This window comes from Protopterus annectens, chromosome 9.part0 (genome assembly GCF_019279795.1).
Source record: "Protopterus annectens isolate FY-2018-M chromosome 9.part0, PAN1.0, whole genome shotgun sequence".
NCBI classification, from domain to species: domain Eukaryota; kingdom Metazoa; phylum Chordata; order Ceratodontiformes; family Protopteridae; genus Protopterus; species Protopterus annectens.
Genome location: NC_056743.1, coordinates 1,272,611,651 through 1,272,628,143, shown reverse-complemented (window position 1 = coordinate 1,272,628,143; position 16,493 = coordinate 1,272,611,651). Strand labels below are relative to the sequence as shown.

General features: G+C 45.5%; 1 protein-coding gene across 1 annotated transcript in view; it reads left to right on the top strand.

The window, feature by feature from the left end:
• The window catches only part of LOC122810655 (glycerol-3-phosphate acyltransferase 1, mitochondrial-like), a 701,052-nt gene extending 686,398 nt beyond the window's left edge, over window positions 1-14,654 (top strand). Inside the window, exon 9 of the mRNA XM_044082228.1 lies at window positions 14,516-14,654. Within this exon, the coding sequence (XP_043938163.1) occupies window positions 14,516-14,654 (139 nt within the window). The remainder of the gene's footprint in view (window positions 1-14,515) is intronic.
• Window positions 14,655-16,493: the final 1,839 nt, after the last annotated feature.

Sequence of the window (16,493 nt, the reverse complement as noted above, 5' to 3'; positions counted from 1 at the left end):
CATAGCAACGCACATTCCGGTCGGTCCAACATCCTAGCGGACAAGCTCAGTCGCACCATTCTGACCCGTGGTCTCTCAATTGTCAAGTAGCGGGCATATTCGCACGGTGGGGAACCCTTCATGCGATCTTTTGCCTCTCCCTCAAACACCAAGTGCGACAGTTTTTTCGCTCTGATACCTCCTCCCGGAGGTACCCCAAGAGACGCCTGGTGCATGCTTGGCCACCCGGTCTTCTGTATGCCTATCCACCCTTGCCTCTGATGCTGCAAGTTCTTCAGAAAGCCTCTCGGGTGGGTTGCAGAATGATTCTCATTGCTCCATTCTGGCCTCGACAGATCTGGTTCCCCTTCCTAAGGTCTCACTCGGTGAATCCTCCTTGGATTCTAGATCCCATCCCGGATCTGATATCCCATCCATCCTGCATTCCTCCTCCGAACCTGGACAACCTGAAGCTGACCGCTTGGCTGCTCCAGTTCCACTCTTGATAAGGACTCCCGGTATTTCTTCACCGGTAAAGGCTATTTTGGTGGCGGCTCATAAACCAGCCACTAGAAAGGTTTACAGAAGCAAATGGAAACGTTTCTCTGTGTGGCGGAGCGGCAAGGCCTAGATCCCTTCACGGTTCCTCTCCCGTAGTGCTTGATTTTCTAACCTCTCTTTAATGATGGTGCCAGCAGTTCCACAGTCAAAGTTCAACTGGCGGCAATCTCTCACTATCACATTGGTCAAGAATCTAATCCTCTTATGTCAGCCAAATTGTGCAAAACCTTTCTTAAAGGTACTTTCCTTCTCAGGCCCCTATTAAGCAAGCAGTTCCTCCTTGGGACCTTTCTCTGGTCCTACAGGCCTTGACCGCTCCCCTTCGAGCCAAGGGCTACAGTGGACCTCAAATTCTTGTCTTACAAGACAGCCTTTTGGTAGCCATTACATCAGCCAAGAGAGTTTCTGAACTTCAAGCTTTATCAGCTAAACCTCCTTACTTGGTTTTTATCCGGACCGTGTCTCCCTCAGGACCAACCCGTCCTTCCTTCCTAAAATCGCTTCTGAAGCAAACATCAATCAATCTATTAACCTCCCTGTTTTCTTCCTAAGTATGAAAACAAAGGTGAATATAGGCTACACTCACTAGATGTTCACAGGCAACTAAGATTTTATCTCAACAGGACAGCTGGTCATAGGCAATCCGACCAGCTGTTTATTTCCTTTGCAAAATTCAATTTGGGCAAGCCAATTTCCAAAGTTTCTCTGTCCCGCTGGATTTCACAGTGCATTTTATTGGCTTATCAAGCGTCAGGAAGGCGGAGGGTGTTCATGCCCATTCAACCGGGTCAGTATCTAACTCAGGAGCCTTCAAGGCTAGGATTTCTCTGGATGATATTTGTGCAGCAGCTACATGGGGCGCATCTCATACATTTATTGCTCACTATAAGTTGGATCTTGCATCCAGGGTAGAGCATCCTTTGGCTCGAATATCCTTCCATGATGGCGCCCAAGATTCAGGTAGCTGGGGACTCTGTCCCACAGGTTGCAGACAAATGAATATTCTACAACAGATTTTGAAGTAAAGTACTCACCATAAGGCTCCATCTGAGTAGGTGTATTCATTTGTCTGCAACTCCTATCCCCCTGGCCTTTTCAGTTTCCTGCATATTACTGGTTACCCTTTTGAGGGTATTGTTGCTTTGGCAAACTCGATCTGAGGTCATGAGGGTAGAGCAGGGCATTATGGGTGAGGGGAGGAGCTGAGAGCTTGGATCCATAGCTGGAAACTATGCCGGTTCGGATCCGATATCGGATCCATAACCCACAGGTTGCAGACAAATGAATACACCTACTCAGATGGAACGTTATGGTGAGTACATAACTTCTAATTCACCCCAGGTATCACTCCAGTGACCTCACTCCAGTGACTCTACTCGACAGAGGCACTGGGAACTAATGGGTGGCATGATGCCAGGGTAATCCTATGGGCTAGGTTTGTAAAGACTCCAGGGTCATTGGCCTAGTACATACCTATGCACATATAAAGAAGAAAAAAGCTCATTGCTTATCAGACAGGATTCAGTGGTCAGCAAGCTTTGCTTACCCATGGAGTGGGGATAGTATTGGTCAGGCTGATGACCCATCCACAAGTGCTCATGAAGCCTAGCTATAGAGGAGCCGCAGCAGAAGGAGGCAAGATGTAATGGAGGGGATAGTTTGGAACATGAAGTGTGAGGGGAGGTAATGATCCTTTTAAGAGAGAGAGTTTTAGCTAAGTTGGTTAGAGAAGATATTGATGCTGTTTTTATGCAGGAGTTGATAGTAAATGTGAGAGAAGTTAAAGATTTGAGAACAGAAGTTGTGCATGCTTAGGGGTATGTGAAAGGTGTAAGGAAGAGGGGAACCTGCATTTTGGTGAGAGAGAAGGAAAATGGTAGGCACAGAATTTGATAGTCACTACTGGAGAATGGGGCTCTTAGGTGAATGACTAAAGAAGATGCTGGGGTGGTGCTCAGATCTTTTTATTGGCTAAACTCAGATGCCTGTACCATCTATAGGGAATGGATACAGCAGTTGCTAACAATTACAGAGGAAAGGGATAGAATTATAATTGTTGGAGACTTGGCTGCAATAAAGGATCGATTATTTTGGGCAGTAGAATTTCATGGAGAGAGTTAGGAAGAGTTGCAAAAGGATATGAAGAGTTTGATGTGTAAAAAGGCGATGGTGGGTTTTCATTCTGAAGGTGTAAATATTAACAGGCAAGCAGGTTGGAATGACTGCTTATAAATAAGGAGATTTGGGGAGAAAATAAAGTGGATGGATCACAGCATATCCAGTCATGCATTGGTAACGATGATGTGGCAGGAGTTGAAATCCAGGGAACTGGAGAATGAGGAGATAGAGGGTGGATGCAGAACATGTTGAGGGAGATTATGGTATCCATTTGAGGGGCTTTCGTTGGTGATAGGCTTGATTCAGTGAGATGCATTTAACACGGCCTGGAGAGGATGAGTTATGGGGAGAGGCAAGATCTATGGGGATAAAGAAATGAGGGTTAGAATGATGGAAGGGGTACCTCAGGCAGCTCCAGTTATAGATGAAGATGAGCATGAGGAGACGAAAGACAGAAAGACTGATGCAGAGCTAGCCAGGAGGGGGGTGGATTAGGAGAGAGGCTGTTATAAAGTTGCTGATGTGGAAAATTAAGGAACAAAGGAATGCATCATGGATCAGTGGTGTGAAAGCTATGGAGAGGAGAGTTGAAAGAAAAGCTAATAAGGAAATAAGGGATGTACTTTATTTCTGTTATTAGGACTTGCATATGTGTGTGGAGTGAGCAAGGCCTTTTTGATTCATGATGGAGTGTGTTGGAAGGGAAAGGAAGAGAGGAACTGAATAGAGAGAGAGGTGTGGGGGAAGGTGATTTCTCCTTTTAAGCATCATAAAGAATAGAAGACATGAGGAAAAAGTTTTTCCAACTGATTGTTTTAAGCAAGTGGAGTTGGATATTGGGGATACTTGAAAGATGGTGCGTAATCAATCTAAATAATGCTTTTCCTGATTCAGTGAAGCAATAACATTGATCCTGTGTAAACAAAAGGAGACTGTAGAAATGTTAGGAGTTGTCGACACATTTCCCTTTGTAATAAGGATGCAGAAGTCTTAGCAAAGATTGTTATTGCTAGACTATAAAGTTAGTTAACCAGAATAATAGGAAAATGTCAAGCAAGATTCATGAAAGGTAGGATCTGAAGTAGTTACTTCATTTGCTCTGCAACCTGTGGGTATCTGATCCGATCTCCGATCCGAGCCGGCAGCTTCACAAGCTACAAGATCCGAGCTCCTAGCTCCTCGCCCTACCCATAATCCCCTGCCACTAACTGTATTACCTCAGATCTTTTTGCCGCGGCTGAAGACAGCTACTTTTTGAAGAGCTCCTTAGCTAAGTTGGTGAGACTGTTCCTTTTTTCTCTTAGAGAAAAGCTTTTTCTCAGAGTTTGATTGTTGTGTGTTTTAGTGTCCCTATAGACAGTATAGTTTTTTTTGTGTAGTAGTGTTAGTTTTCTGTGTCTACCCCTCCCCCACTTAGTGTTTGGGTGTGCGTGTTTGTGTAATGGCTGAAGGGCCCAAGGCCGTTTTTTTAAAGTGTACTGAGTGTGGCCATAAGCTTTCTCCTGCTGATGGTCACACTCAGTGCGTTTTGTGCCAGGGGGGGTGGCCCATTTATCAACGGCTTGCCAAATATGTGCAGCCTTTAACCCACGGGCACTTAGGGACAGGAAGAATAAGCTGATCCCGGCGGGCTTGCTCACCCAGGATTCAGCTGCTTCTTCCTCCCCCTCCAAGGCTCAGGCTGTCTCCTCAGCCCCAGTGCCTTCCGCTCCCCCCGATCAACCGGGGACTCAGCCTCCCGATTTGGGTTTGAGTTCGGGGGACTCTGGTGCCTCTTCCTCTAAAGAGAAGAAGCACAAAGATAAGGAGAGACACAGGTCTCTAAAAAGGCGGGCTGAGACTCAACCCTCAGCCCCGCCATCTAAGCTGGCTAGCTCTCCCTCAAGGGTTCCCGGATCCTCCCCCTCTCGGCTCTGTTCGCCTCGTTTTTCACTGAAGGGGGAGTACCGGTCTCCCTCGAGGTCGTCGAGGTGACCCTCCCAGCCTGCCTCGACGACTTTCTCCAGGTCGACCAGGAGCCTCACTGACACAGATATGGATCGGATGATGCATCGATACTTGCAGACCCAAATGCAGATGGGGGTGCTCTTGCGAGGGGGGGGGGTGCGACCTCTGTCTTCGCTCCGATCACTCCTTCTCCAACCCGTTTTCGGGTTTTGGAGTAATCGGATCCGGGCCCTTTCGGAGCGTCGGATCCGGGGGAGTTGATGTGTCTTTGGCGCCATTGAGGTCGGAGCGCACTTCTCTCTCTGATCCGACCGCATCGGCTCTGACTCCGGTCCCTACCTCGGAGCCGTGGAGATTGCTCTCGGAGCCTGGGGAGAGTAGTTCTCCTTCAGCTTTTGAGGTAGTGGAGAGGGTGCTGTCGAGGTCCTAAAGGTCCCCGGTCTGGGCTTCGGATCCTCCCGCACCCCCGCTGCATATGGGTCTATCCTCCATCATCCGTCCATTGGGACAGCCTGCCCAAGCCCTCCAGCCGGTTCCCGTGGAGGAACAGGAAGCCGTTGATGAGCCCTCCTCAGACAGTCCCACCGAGGTGGTCCCTCGTAAACGTAGGTGTAAAAGGAGGCACCTGGACTCCCCTGAGTCCATCACCACAGACACGGATTTGGATGAAACGGAAGGTTCCCCAAGATCACCCCTCGAGGATGTCTCCTTCGGCGACATCATGGAGATGTTGCGTATTAGAGGGGGGTGGTCTGCCCAAAAACCTTCCACGGACGAATCCGTGTTTCTGGAGGCGTTTGAGGCAGGCCCGTCTACCTCCTGGGTGTCCCCTCCGGCTGACCCCCTGGTAGACCTTATTACTACCAGGGCGTGGAAGGAGCCAGACACCATGGAGCCAATCCCGAGACAGCCCGACAAAGTCCTTAGCCCCCCATCAGATAGACAGTCGTGGGCCAAGGGGTCTCCGGTCGATGCCATGTTGGTGGCTGCCACAAAGAGAGAACTCGCCCAAGAGAGTTTTTCGGTCCACCCGTTGGATAAGGAATCTCGGGCGCTGGACTGCATTGGGAAGCGGATGTTTGCTTCAGCGACCTTCTCTGTGAGGGCGCTGAATTATATGGTACATACCATTAGGCTACAGCGAGACTTGATTAAGGAATACGCTGCAGCCCCCCCCGGAGTCCATGTCTGTCGAGGACAAGAATGTGTTTTCAACTCATATGGCCACTCTAAAATCCATATCTAACACGTCCATGCGGCTACGCTCTCATGCAACGGAGGGAGCCGCTAGGGCCAGCGGAGTCGGGGTCGTCTTGCGGCGTCATGCCTGGCTCCACCTTTGCGATTTTGCGGAACCCTTCAAGGCATCCTTTGCGAATCCGCCCTTTGACGGGTCTTCGCTTTTTGGCAAGACCATTCGCAAAATGCTGGTCCAAAGCGAGAAGGACGGGAAGCCGCTGTCTGCCGTCGGGGTCCGCTTCTCTAATCCTCAACGATCCTTCTCAAGGAATCAGAGGGGACAAAAGAAGCTGTGGTTCCGCAAGTCTCAGCAATCGCATCCAGCTTCGGACCCCACGTCCTCCAGAGGCAGAGGAGGACAAGGTGGACGCCGGCCCAGAGGCAGAGGGGGGGGCCATGTAATTTCGGGTCCAGAGAGCCTTTCTCGGACAGACCCACGCAGCAGCACTGAGGGCTTTACCCGACTGTCGATCTCTGGAGGCAGTTGGGGGTCGGTTGATGGAGCATCTGTCAAATTGGGAGTCCATTATGAGAAATCGATGGGTGCTCCGCGTCATATCCAGCAGTTACTCCATTTTCTTCCTAAGCCTTCCCCCTACAAGCAGAGGCCTCCCCGATGTTCCACCCGATCAGAGGGAGGCAGCGGCTTCAGAGGTTTCGAAGTTGCTAAGAAAAAGAGCCATCCAGCCCTTCCCACCAGATCAGTCCGGATTGGGTTATTACTCCAGGTTCTTTTTAGTGCCAAAGAAGACGGGGGACCTAAGACCCATGCTAGACTTGTCCGCTGTGAAACTGTTCATCCACAAGGAAAAATTCCGGATGGTCACACTTCAGTCAATTCTCCCCTTGCTGCAGGAGAACGACTGGATGTGCGCTATAGACCTCAAGGATGCGTACTACCACATATTGATGGACAGACGATCCAGAAGGTTTCTCCGCTTCTGGCTGGGAGCCAGTCATTATCAGTTCAGGGTTCTTTCGTTCGGCCTCACCTCAGCCCCCAGGGTGTTCACCAAGGTCATGGCAGTGGTTGCAGCCCACCCGAGACTTCAGGGCATTCAGGTTTTCCCGTACCTAGACGACTGGCTCCTTACCGCCGCCAACAGGCATCAACTCTGCATTGCAAGAGATTACGCTCTGACTCTTGCCCAGAGTCTAGGCATCTCAGTGAATCTTCAAAAATCCTTCCTTTGCCCTGTACAAGTCTTAGAGTTCATAGGGGCCAGATTGGATACCCGTGCTTCTCGAGCCTTTCTGACGTCGGACAGGCTGAGCAGCTTGTCGCTTCAGGTGCTTACTCTTCTTCAGAACCAAGCTCCTGCGGTGGAGTTAGTCCTGAGGGCACTAGGGTCTATGGCAGCGGCAGTCGGTCTATCCCTTCATGCACGCCTGCGAATGCGCTTTTTACAATGGACCCTCCAGGTTCAGTGGTCACTATTACTCTACCCGTTAAGCTCCCCGATTCCACTGAGCAGAGTTTGCAGGGATTCCCTTCTTTGGTGGCTTCACTCTCGAGAGCTGAGGCAAGGCAAACCCTTTGTGATTCCTCCGCCCCAAGCCACATTGACCACGGATGCTTCTCGCCTCGGGGGGGGGGGGGGGGATTGTTCGGGCAGAACCGTCCAAGGCACGTGGACTTCCCTAGAGACCGCTCTGCATATCAATGTCCTAGAGATGAGGGCGGTGCTTCTAGTGTTGCAAGCTCTCCACGACCTTCTTCCTCTGGGGACTATTGCAGTCCAGACCGACAATATGTCGATAGTCTGGTACATAAACAAACAGGAGGGAACCCGGTCTTATCCCCTTTGTCGAGAAGCTATGAGAGTGTGGGAATGGGCGATATCCACCAACCGCTTTCTAGTAGCAACGCACATTCCGGGACGGTCCAACATATTAGCGGACAAACTGAGTCGGATAATTCTCACTCAGTACGAGTGGTCTCGCGAAGCAGATCTTCGCAAGTGGGGTTGGCCTCGCTGCGATCTTTTTGCTTCTCCATTAAACACAAAATGCAGCGAGTACTTCGCAATACTTCCCCCCCGAGGGGGAGACTCCCAGAGACGCTCTTGTTCATGCTTGGCCTCCCGGTCTTCTTTATGCTTACCCTCCCCTTCCGCTTATGACGAAGTTCATACAGAAAGCCTCACTGTTGGGGAGCAGAGTTATCCTTATAGCCCCATTCTGGCCTCGTCAGATCTGGTTCCCATACCTGCGGTCTCACAGTTTAACTCCCCCTTGGATACTGGAACCCATTCCAGACCTGATTTCACATCCCGCAGGATGTCAAACCCCGAACCTGGTAAACCTCGATCTTGGGCTTGGTTGATCCAGTTCCACTGATGGCTAGTACTCCCGGTATCTCATCACCAGTGAAGGCCATTCTGGTAGCAGCTCATAAGCCGGCTACCAGGAAGATATATAATAGCAAGTGGAAACGCTTCTCCATCTGGTCAACAGACAAGGGCCTGGATCCGTTTACAGTTTCTATTCTGACAATCCTGGACTTCCTGTCGCTGATTTTTTGGCAGGGAGCAAGTGCTTCTACGGTTAAGGTGCAGTTAGCAGCCATTTCCCATTTTCATGTGGGAGATGGACTAGGATCATTGGCATCCACAAAGTTATGCAAAACTTTCTTGCGAGGCATCTTTCTCTTGAAACCTCCTGTGAAAACGGTGGTACCCTCATGGGATTTGACGCTAGTCTTGCAAGCCCTGACGAGTCCACCCTTTGAGCCTGCAGCCTCGATTTCTTTAAAATTCTTGTCCTGGAAAACGGCTTTCTTGGTAGCTATTACTTCTGCTAAGAGGGTTTCAGAACTCCAAAGCACTGTGTATGAAACCCCCTTATCTCATTTTTCACAGGGATAGAGTGTCTCTCAGGACTAACCCGTCTTTCTTACCTAAGGTGGCTTCGGAATCGAATATCAATCAATCAATCAATTTGCCCGTTTTCTTTCCAAATTTTCAGAATAAGGGAGAGTACATATTGCACAGACTGGACGTACACAGGCAACTACGTTTTTACTTGCACAGAACTAAAGATTTTCGCAAGTCTGATCAGTTGTTTGTGTCCTTTGCAAAATCAGCCAGGGGAAGGGCCATTTCTAAAGTGACCCTAGCAAATTGGATTTGTCATTGAATAGTTCAGGGGGTATGCATCTTCAGGCAAACCAGCTCCTATGGGAATACACGCTCATTCTACCCGGTCCATCGCCACCTCAGCAGCTTTCTAGTCCAGGGTTCCTTTGGACGATATATGTTCAGCAGCTACCTGGTCCTCTTCTCATACATTAATTTCTCATTATATACGGGATATGATATCGAGAAGTAGGGCTTCTTTTGGCTCTGCGGTGCTTCGAATATCCTTCCATAAGGCCACCCAGGTTTATTGTCTAGGTAGCTGGGGACTCTTGTCCCACAGGTTTCAGAGCAAATGAAGTAACTGCTTCAGATAAAGAAGTTATGTACTCACCATAACATTCCATCTGAGTAGGTACTTCATTTGTCTGCAACCGTCCCCCCCCCCTGCCATCCCCCTAACCCTTTTTCGGGGTTTTCTGGTCACCTGCAATATTGCTGTCTTGAGGTTAGGTCTTCAGTATACCTCTGTTGAGGTTATGACTTAGATTGGGCAAAATCGATCTGAGGTAACACAGTTGGTGGCAGGGGATTATGGGTAAGGGGGAGGAGCTAGGAGCTCGGATCTTGTAGCTTGTGAAGCTGCCGGCTCGGATCCGAGATCGGATCCGATGCCCACAGGTTGCAGACAAATGAAGTACCTACTCAGATGGAACGTTATGGTGAGTACATAACTTCTTTTTTTGGCATATCAGTAATTATTAGTAAATTTTGTTGGTTGGAAAGTGAAGGTTGAGGGAATGCAGAGGTAGTAGTTGTGAACATTCAAAAGGCTTTTTATTCTGTGTCTTGGGAGCTTTTTTGAATTTTAGGTCAGATTGTAAAGGAAGGAGGTTGGATTGAAGATGTCCTGGCATTGTCACCATGGAAGAGATTGTGTATTAATGGACAGGTTAACAGATAGTGGAGCTACAGCATGGTATGCGGCATGAATGACTCTTGTCCCAGAGTTTTTTTTTTTCTTATTCTTATCAAGATCCTAATGCAGAGCTTAAGAAAGGTTTTAGGGACTGAGTTGGAAGAAGGATGTTAAGAATGGGATTTTCCTTTTTGCTGACAATTGTATGCTACTCTTGAATGATGTCAGGAGAGCAATTGCCTGGTGTATTAAGAATTTTTGCAGAAATTTTCATGCAGGGAAATCGTTTGTGTTTAGAAGTAAGGGGAAGTTGGAAGGCAGGGTTAGTGCTGTCTAGGGCAGTAGGTGTTTAAAGGTATTTCAGACTGCAAGGGTATAAGACGGTGAAAAAGGATAGTAGTAGAAGTACAAAAGGTTTATTCGGACAGTGAACAGAGGAAGATAGGAAGATATGTAGTAAAGAAAGACTTGGGGCAGGAAGGAAAGGGGTTACACCCCCCCCCCCCGATTTTGTGCATTATGCTGTTAGCATTTTGCATCATTTAATTGGTCAGGAAGAAAGGTATTTGGAGTGAGTTTTCTGGGAACAAAGGGGGAAGGTGATATATATGGGGCATTATGTGAGAGGGTGAAAGTGGATACACACAGGGTGATGAAAAAAATTTAAAGAGGCATTTTAAATAGAGTAGGTTGAAGATTGTGTGTTTTGCAGGATGTATAATGGGGTATAAGATAGTATATGGGTGGAAAGAGCAGGGGAGTACATGTTGGAGAAGTTGAAAAACAAGGGGTGAAGGGGAAGGGTGTAAGCAAAGTGTAAAAGCAGTATGGGATAACAGGGAGGATTGATTGTTTTATTGGGAGTTGAGCCACAGTGCAGAATCTTATCAAAAGGGAGACCACTGATTTGGAAAGGGGTGTAGTGAGAGATACATTTTTGGGAACATTTGACAACAGTAAAGAAAGTTAAAATAGATTTTATATATGGACTTGAAAATGTACACTGTTGATGGAAAAAAATGCAACAAAGGTGGACTGCAAGGAGACAGCTGAGGAGATGGTAGACTTTGGGCGAAAGTGTGGGGGAGAAAAAACATCTGTGGAACATCAAACCCGTAGAGTATGGGTGCTGGCAACTATACATGGGTGGTACAGAACCAGTTTCTTAAAAAAAAAAAAAAAAAAAAAGAGGGTAACACTAGATAGTTTTGGGGAGAATAATGCAGATCAGCTGTATATGAGGCAGTCAGTTGTTATGGGCAGAATAAGGCGGATCAGTTGTATATGAGGTGGTCATATGGAGAGTTCAGACAGTTATGGGGCCCTAGTGTGTCTGAAGGATTGTTCTTGTTACAGGGAAGTTCTTGATACATGGGAATTTTGTTTGAGTTAACTTCAGGATCTCGAGGATGGAATTGGAAGTAAAGATTAGAAAGTCAGATTGTGGCAGGAGACGTGAACTGAAGAATAGCAAGATCATGCAAAGGGACAGATCGGGGGACTTAAAATTTACATGTGAACTAAGCATGGTTAAGGAAAATTGGTTGTGGCATAAGGTGTTGGTGAATAAAAATCTTAGTCTGAGTGACAGGTGTGGAATAGAAGGCCCAGTAGGGAGGGAAATATGGAGAACAGACCATGGTTATAATTGAAAGAGGGGTAAAGAGGGTTAGGATCATGGTTAGAATGATGAATAAGATGAACAGTTCTGGGAAGGAGTAGGTTAGGCAAGTCTGAGTTATATAGAGAAGAAGAGGACAGTAGAATCATTGAGTAGGGGTATGGCATATGATAGATATGTCATCCTAATTTCTATTTTTGAAATACTGTATTTTCCTGTATGTTTGTTTATTTCAGTCGAAAGCTTAGGGTAATGGTATGTGACTGTTATTTCTGATATATGTTGTATGGATGTTGAGTAGAAATTTTAAGAAAAGGAGCAGAAATGAAAACTACTCCAGAAATAATTGTGTAAGAATTGAATGATTAGCAGTGTGTGTGTGTGTGTTGGGGGCTCTGGCATTTGGCCCTTCTAGGACCTGCTGTATCACAGACTTCCCGTTCTGTTTGGTCATCAGATAGGTAAGTTGAACATAGTTTGAGGAGCTTATATTCTCCTTTTTGTGGCTTTTGCAGCCATTGCATATTTTTTTCATTGCTGTTGTGATTCCACATATTATACTAGAATTTAAGGAGAAAGACTGAATCTCATTATTTGTGCCTGTTAGTGTTAAAGTAGTCCATGGATTCAGACTTTGTCATCTAGTGGCACAAGGAACTTGTTTTTCTTGGCTAGGGATGTGTTTCCTTTACTAAAATGACAGCTGGCTGCACCTAGGGTTGCCATTTTTGGAGTGGACAAAAACTTGACCAAGTCCTACCCTTTGCCCCACCCCATTTCTAAGTTAATTATGTTAACATACCTCTCAAGTTCTGTGCTCAAGAATTCTGGACAAAGCCAGGTGTAATCTGAATGTCCAAAACCAGGGACAGTTTTTAATAATTCTAATTTATCTTCGTTACTAGAACAGCAGGGTTTGCATAAACATGCATTGTCTGGACAGGCCGATATATGAAAATCTAATGTCTGATATTATTGATTGGCTGTAATCCTTAGTGATTTATCAGCAGAATCAAAAATTTAATGAGGTACAGTGCACAAATGAGGCAAGAGAAACAGCAAAATTCTAGACAGTTAGGTATGCTGGCAGTAATCTTAAGGAAACAGCAACTGAGCTAAATGCAAGAGATGAGCGAGTAAAAACGTCACATATGATAAAAGGTGGCATTCTTATCGTTCTGACAGTTGTTTGTTGAAACTATTAAATTTAGATTAGCACAGAATTTTAAAAATCATACTGAGGAAATGGACAAGATTGAATGAAATGTGTGTATAGTGTTTCTTAAGTTATGTATCTTACAACTTTCTGAATCCAGTTTGTTTCTACAGTTTGTATCGAAGACAAAAATTTCATAACAGAGAACAAAGTGAAAATGGAGGTCATATTTATTTTACTTTTATAAAAGACAGATTTTTAAATGTGTGTACTTTAGATGCTACATTAAAAGGATTCTTTTGATCAGGCTAATTGTCTGCTAATGGTCACTCTTCACATCTCAGAATGCTAGTTATAACAAGCAAAAGAATTCTTTAATAACAAAGTAATTTAAATACAAAATGGAAATCCAGGTGAAACCATAAACCGTTTGTGAGAGATACTTGAGAAATGTTTTGGCTCCTAGAAAAACTCAAGCACCGCACCAAAACCTTATTTTCTGATAGTCAGGAAAGTTGCACCTCAAGGCCTGGCATATGATTTTTTTTCCCCATTAGATCACTGATTTTGGCTAGAGCTGTGGAGGATTTTGAACCACCAGAAATTCGTCTTGGATTGCGAACGTAAAATGTTTCTTTTTGAATAAAGTAGTACCTTTCACCAGTCACTATCCTTGTCTGTTAATTGCATGCATTCTTGATGCTTTAGAGGTCTTGGTTTCCATTTTCCGTGAGTATGTTGGGCAGTCTTCATTCCATTCTTCCAGATGGAGAGCAGGATTGAAGTATAGCACAAGCTGAACAGTTGCTGTGACAGTACTACTACTCTGTGGCCCTGTTCAACCACGGCCTCCCCCACCCCCAAAGAGACTTTTTCTTCATGTTTGTTTGATTAATCATCTTCTGTTGGCTTGAGGGTCTGGTGGTGATTGAAGTTTATTGTTGGGATAAATTCCCTTTCTGAGTGCTTTATTTTTACAGGAAGGTCCCGAAGCTTCAGGCCTGCAAGTGTGGTTTCCCTTTGATTCTGTTTTTTGTGGATCCCTTAATTTTATCTCACTTTTTCTGAGAATTTATTTTACTGCCTGAACCAGACTGTTTGTCCCCATCTTTCTTTGCCGGGGGCAGTTCTATATACCAGAAAAAAGAAGGCCCTTTTTTCCCCTCAAAAGTGCACCACTTAATCAGTTCACTGGTGGGACTGTGCTGTTTAGAGGGAAGAATATGACTAATGGTGATAGATTGGGTGGCTCTTTATCTGCGAACCTGTGTTGTAGTTAATCTGTTCTTCTGCAGGAATTATTGTCTCCACTGCTTACTTTTGATTGCCTTAGAACAGCCTTGGGCACATTGACCAGGGCTCCATCTTTTGATGCATGCTTCTCCTCCTCTGCTGTTTTATTGCTTTGGATTCGGTCTAACCGTGGGGACCCATCAAGTGTGGTCCTTGATGGTCAGGTATGTGTTTACAGTGTCAGTTGATCTTCAGGAAGGACCCCTTAATTGGTCAAGAATTTTTTGAGTGGATGGACAGCACATCCAGCAAGCTTTGTCTGTTTGGAAGCCCTTATAAGTTGGGCCAAGTGTACATTAATATGTTGCTTATTAATGGGAGTACCAGTTTTCCAAATTTGTTTCTTGCTTTCAGAAAGGTGCTAGTGACTATTGTTTGAACTGACAGGTACAGGGAATGTGCATGCCTATGTGGTCATTATTTGTTGTGTGCATTGCCATGGGCATGTGTCAGACTCCATGAGATACCAGATTCTGATTGGTGGAAAGGATGAACCCAACCTGGCGACTCAAGGTCAGTGTTCTCATAAATTAACTGCTATAGTAAAAAAATATATATATATGTTTTACTTCTGTCTCCATTCTAAAATAATAATTTGTATTCAGGTTTATTTTGCAGAAGCTTGGTGGGATCTTTTTGCCTCAGAGATGCACAGATTCTGCAGGGAGATGCATAGATCCCATCACCAGGACTGTTCTTACCTCGGTAAGTGTGAAATTACTTCAGGACAACTGCTTAACATAGGCATTTGCAGAAAAAGTGGCCCGCATTATTTTTGTCAGAGCTTCTTGTGCAAGTTTAATTTGATCTCAGATTAACTGATTTGTTATAACAAAGACTTTAGTTTTGTACGGCAAATATAAACTTTTGCCTAACAATATAGTGGGGTTTGGGCTGCAGACTGGTTCATGGAATGAAGAAGTATCTTAGACTAATTTCCATTCTTTTAATGGTATTAAATTTTTTAGCAAAGTTTGATGGATGGAACTGGTTTGCATACCTAGTAACAGCTGAAGAACTCTTCTGCTTGTTACATGCCAGCATATTTGAAATCTGCTATTGTGTTAACCAGAGGGTGAGTGAAATTAAAGTGAGAACAACTAACAGATAATTTCATTAGATGGGAGCATTAATGCTGTCCTATGACACAAAAGGATGTTTCATGTGTGCTTCTTCAGTGGCTGAAGGAGAATAGTTAAGTGGCTGGACACCAGCTTTAGACACACACGCACACACACACACACACACACACACACACTCACACTCTGCTTTAGTGTTGGGAACCTCGTTACTAAGCAGTTATTGTCAATCCCAAAGGGATTAATGAGACATGAGTCCACTTAAAAATAGGTATGGGCAGGCAACTTCAGCACCCAGAGTTAGTAAGTAGTGGTGAAGGGGGAAACACTAACAATGTTAAGACCATGTCTGGTGTTTTGGGGGTGGTTCTTGGTAGGTCTGCTCTTTCTTCCTCATACAGTTTGGCTGTTTTCTCTAATCTCTCACATGCAGGGGTACATAAGCTCTGGTTTGCCCATTCTGTAATATTTCACACCACATTAGAGTGCACCTAGCTCCTTTTGTCTGCCAGTTCCTTTCTCCCTCTCACAAAGTTTGTATCATGATCTAAATATTCTTCATAGAAAGTTTGTGCATTTTAATGCCTTAGAAGTATAAGTTGTCAGAGTCCATGTGCAGATAATGTTAAGACCTACCAAGGTATTGTCAGTACTTTTTTGAATAGAGCATAATGTGAAGCACTGCCTGAAATGTCAGCCACCTGAAGACCTAGGACGAAAACCTATGGAATGTCTTCCCTCTCATATGAAAGAGATGGACAGTGCTCAGCATGAGGGATCTGCAGGAGTGTCCTTCTGTAATACTATTTCAGTGGCACAGAGTAGTATGAGAAGGCAAAGGATACATAGGGCAATCATCTGAAGCACAGTCCTGGAGGCCAGTATGTCTTAAACAGCTTTGTGATTATCACATGTTAATACTTCCTTCTTGATTAGCAAGGGAACGAGATCATACCATTTCTCTACATCACTGAATGAGGGTCTGCAAGAAGTATATCCTTGGGAAATAACTTTACCGATGTCTTGGAATGCATCCCCAGTGTCCATCATCTATTTGAGCCGGTGGGAATTAGCTCCCACCTACCTTCTTTCAGAGACTGGTTCTTCAGGTTCCCTGGTTAATGCATTTGAGACTAAGGGCTCTTCTTTCTGGACATTCCTTAAGTACAGCAGATGTTGGTGACCCTGACTGAAAGGGTCCTGTAGGATCTTTTGCATGACAGCATGCAGGGTAAGCTGTCAGGAAGTCTCCCTGCCCCCCCAAGTGTTTCCTCCCTTTTTGCCTTTTGATCTTGAAAGATTTCCCTGTTGGACTCCAGTCCATTCCTTCATTACTTACCCTACTTATGAGGAGTCAGAAATGGGTAAAAGTAATGAGGCCCATCTTGATTTCAGCTTTCCCTTGGATGACCTTTACTTTTGATTGTCTGTCATATACCTAGAGGACCGACTATGGACTTGATCTGTAACCCTCATGTCTTCTCTCCAGCAGTCTCTCAATGAG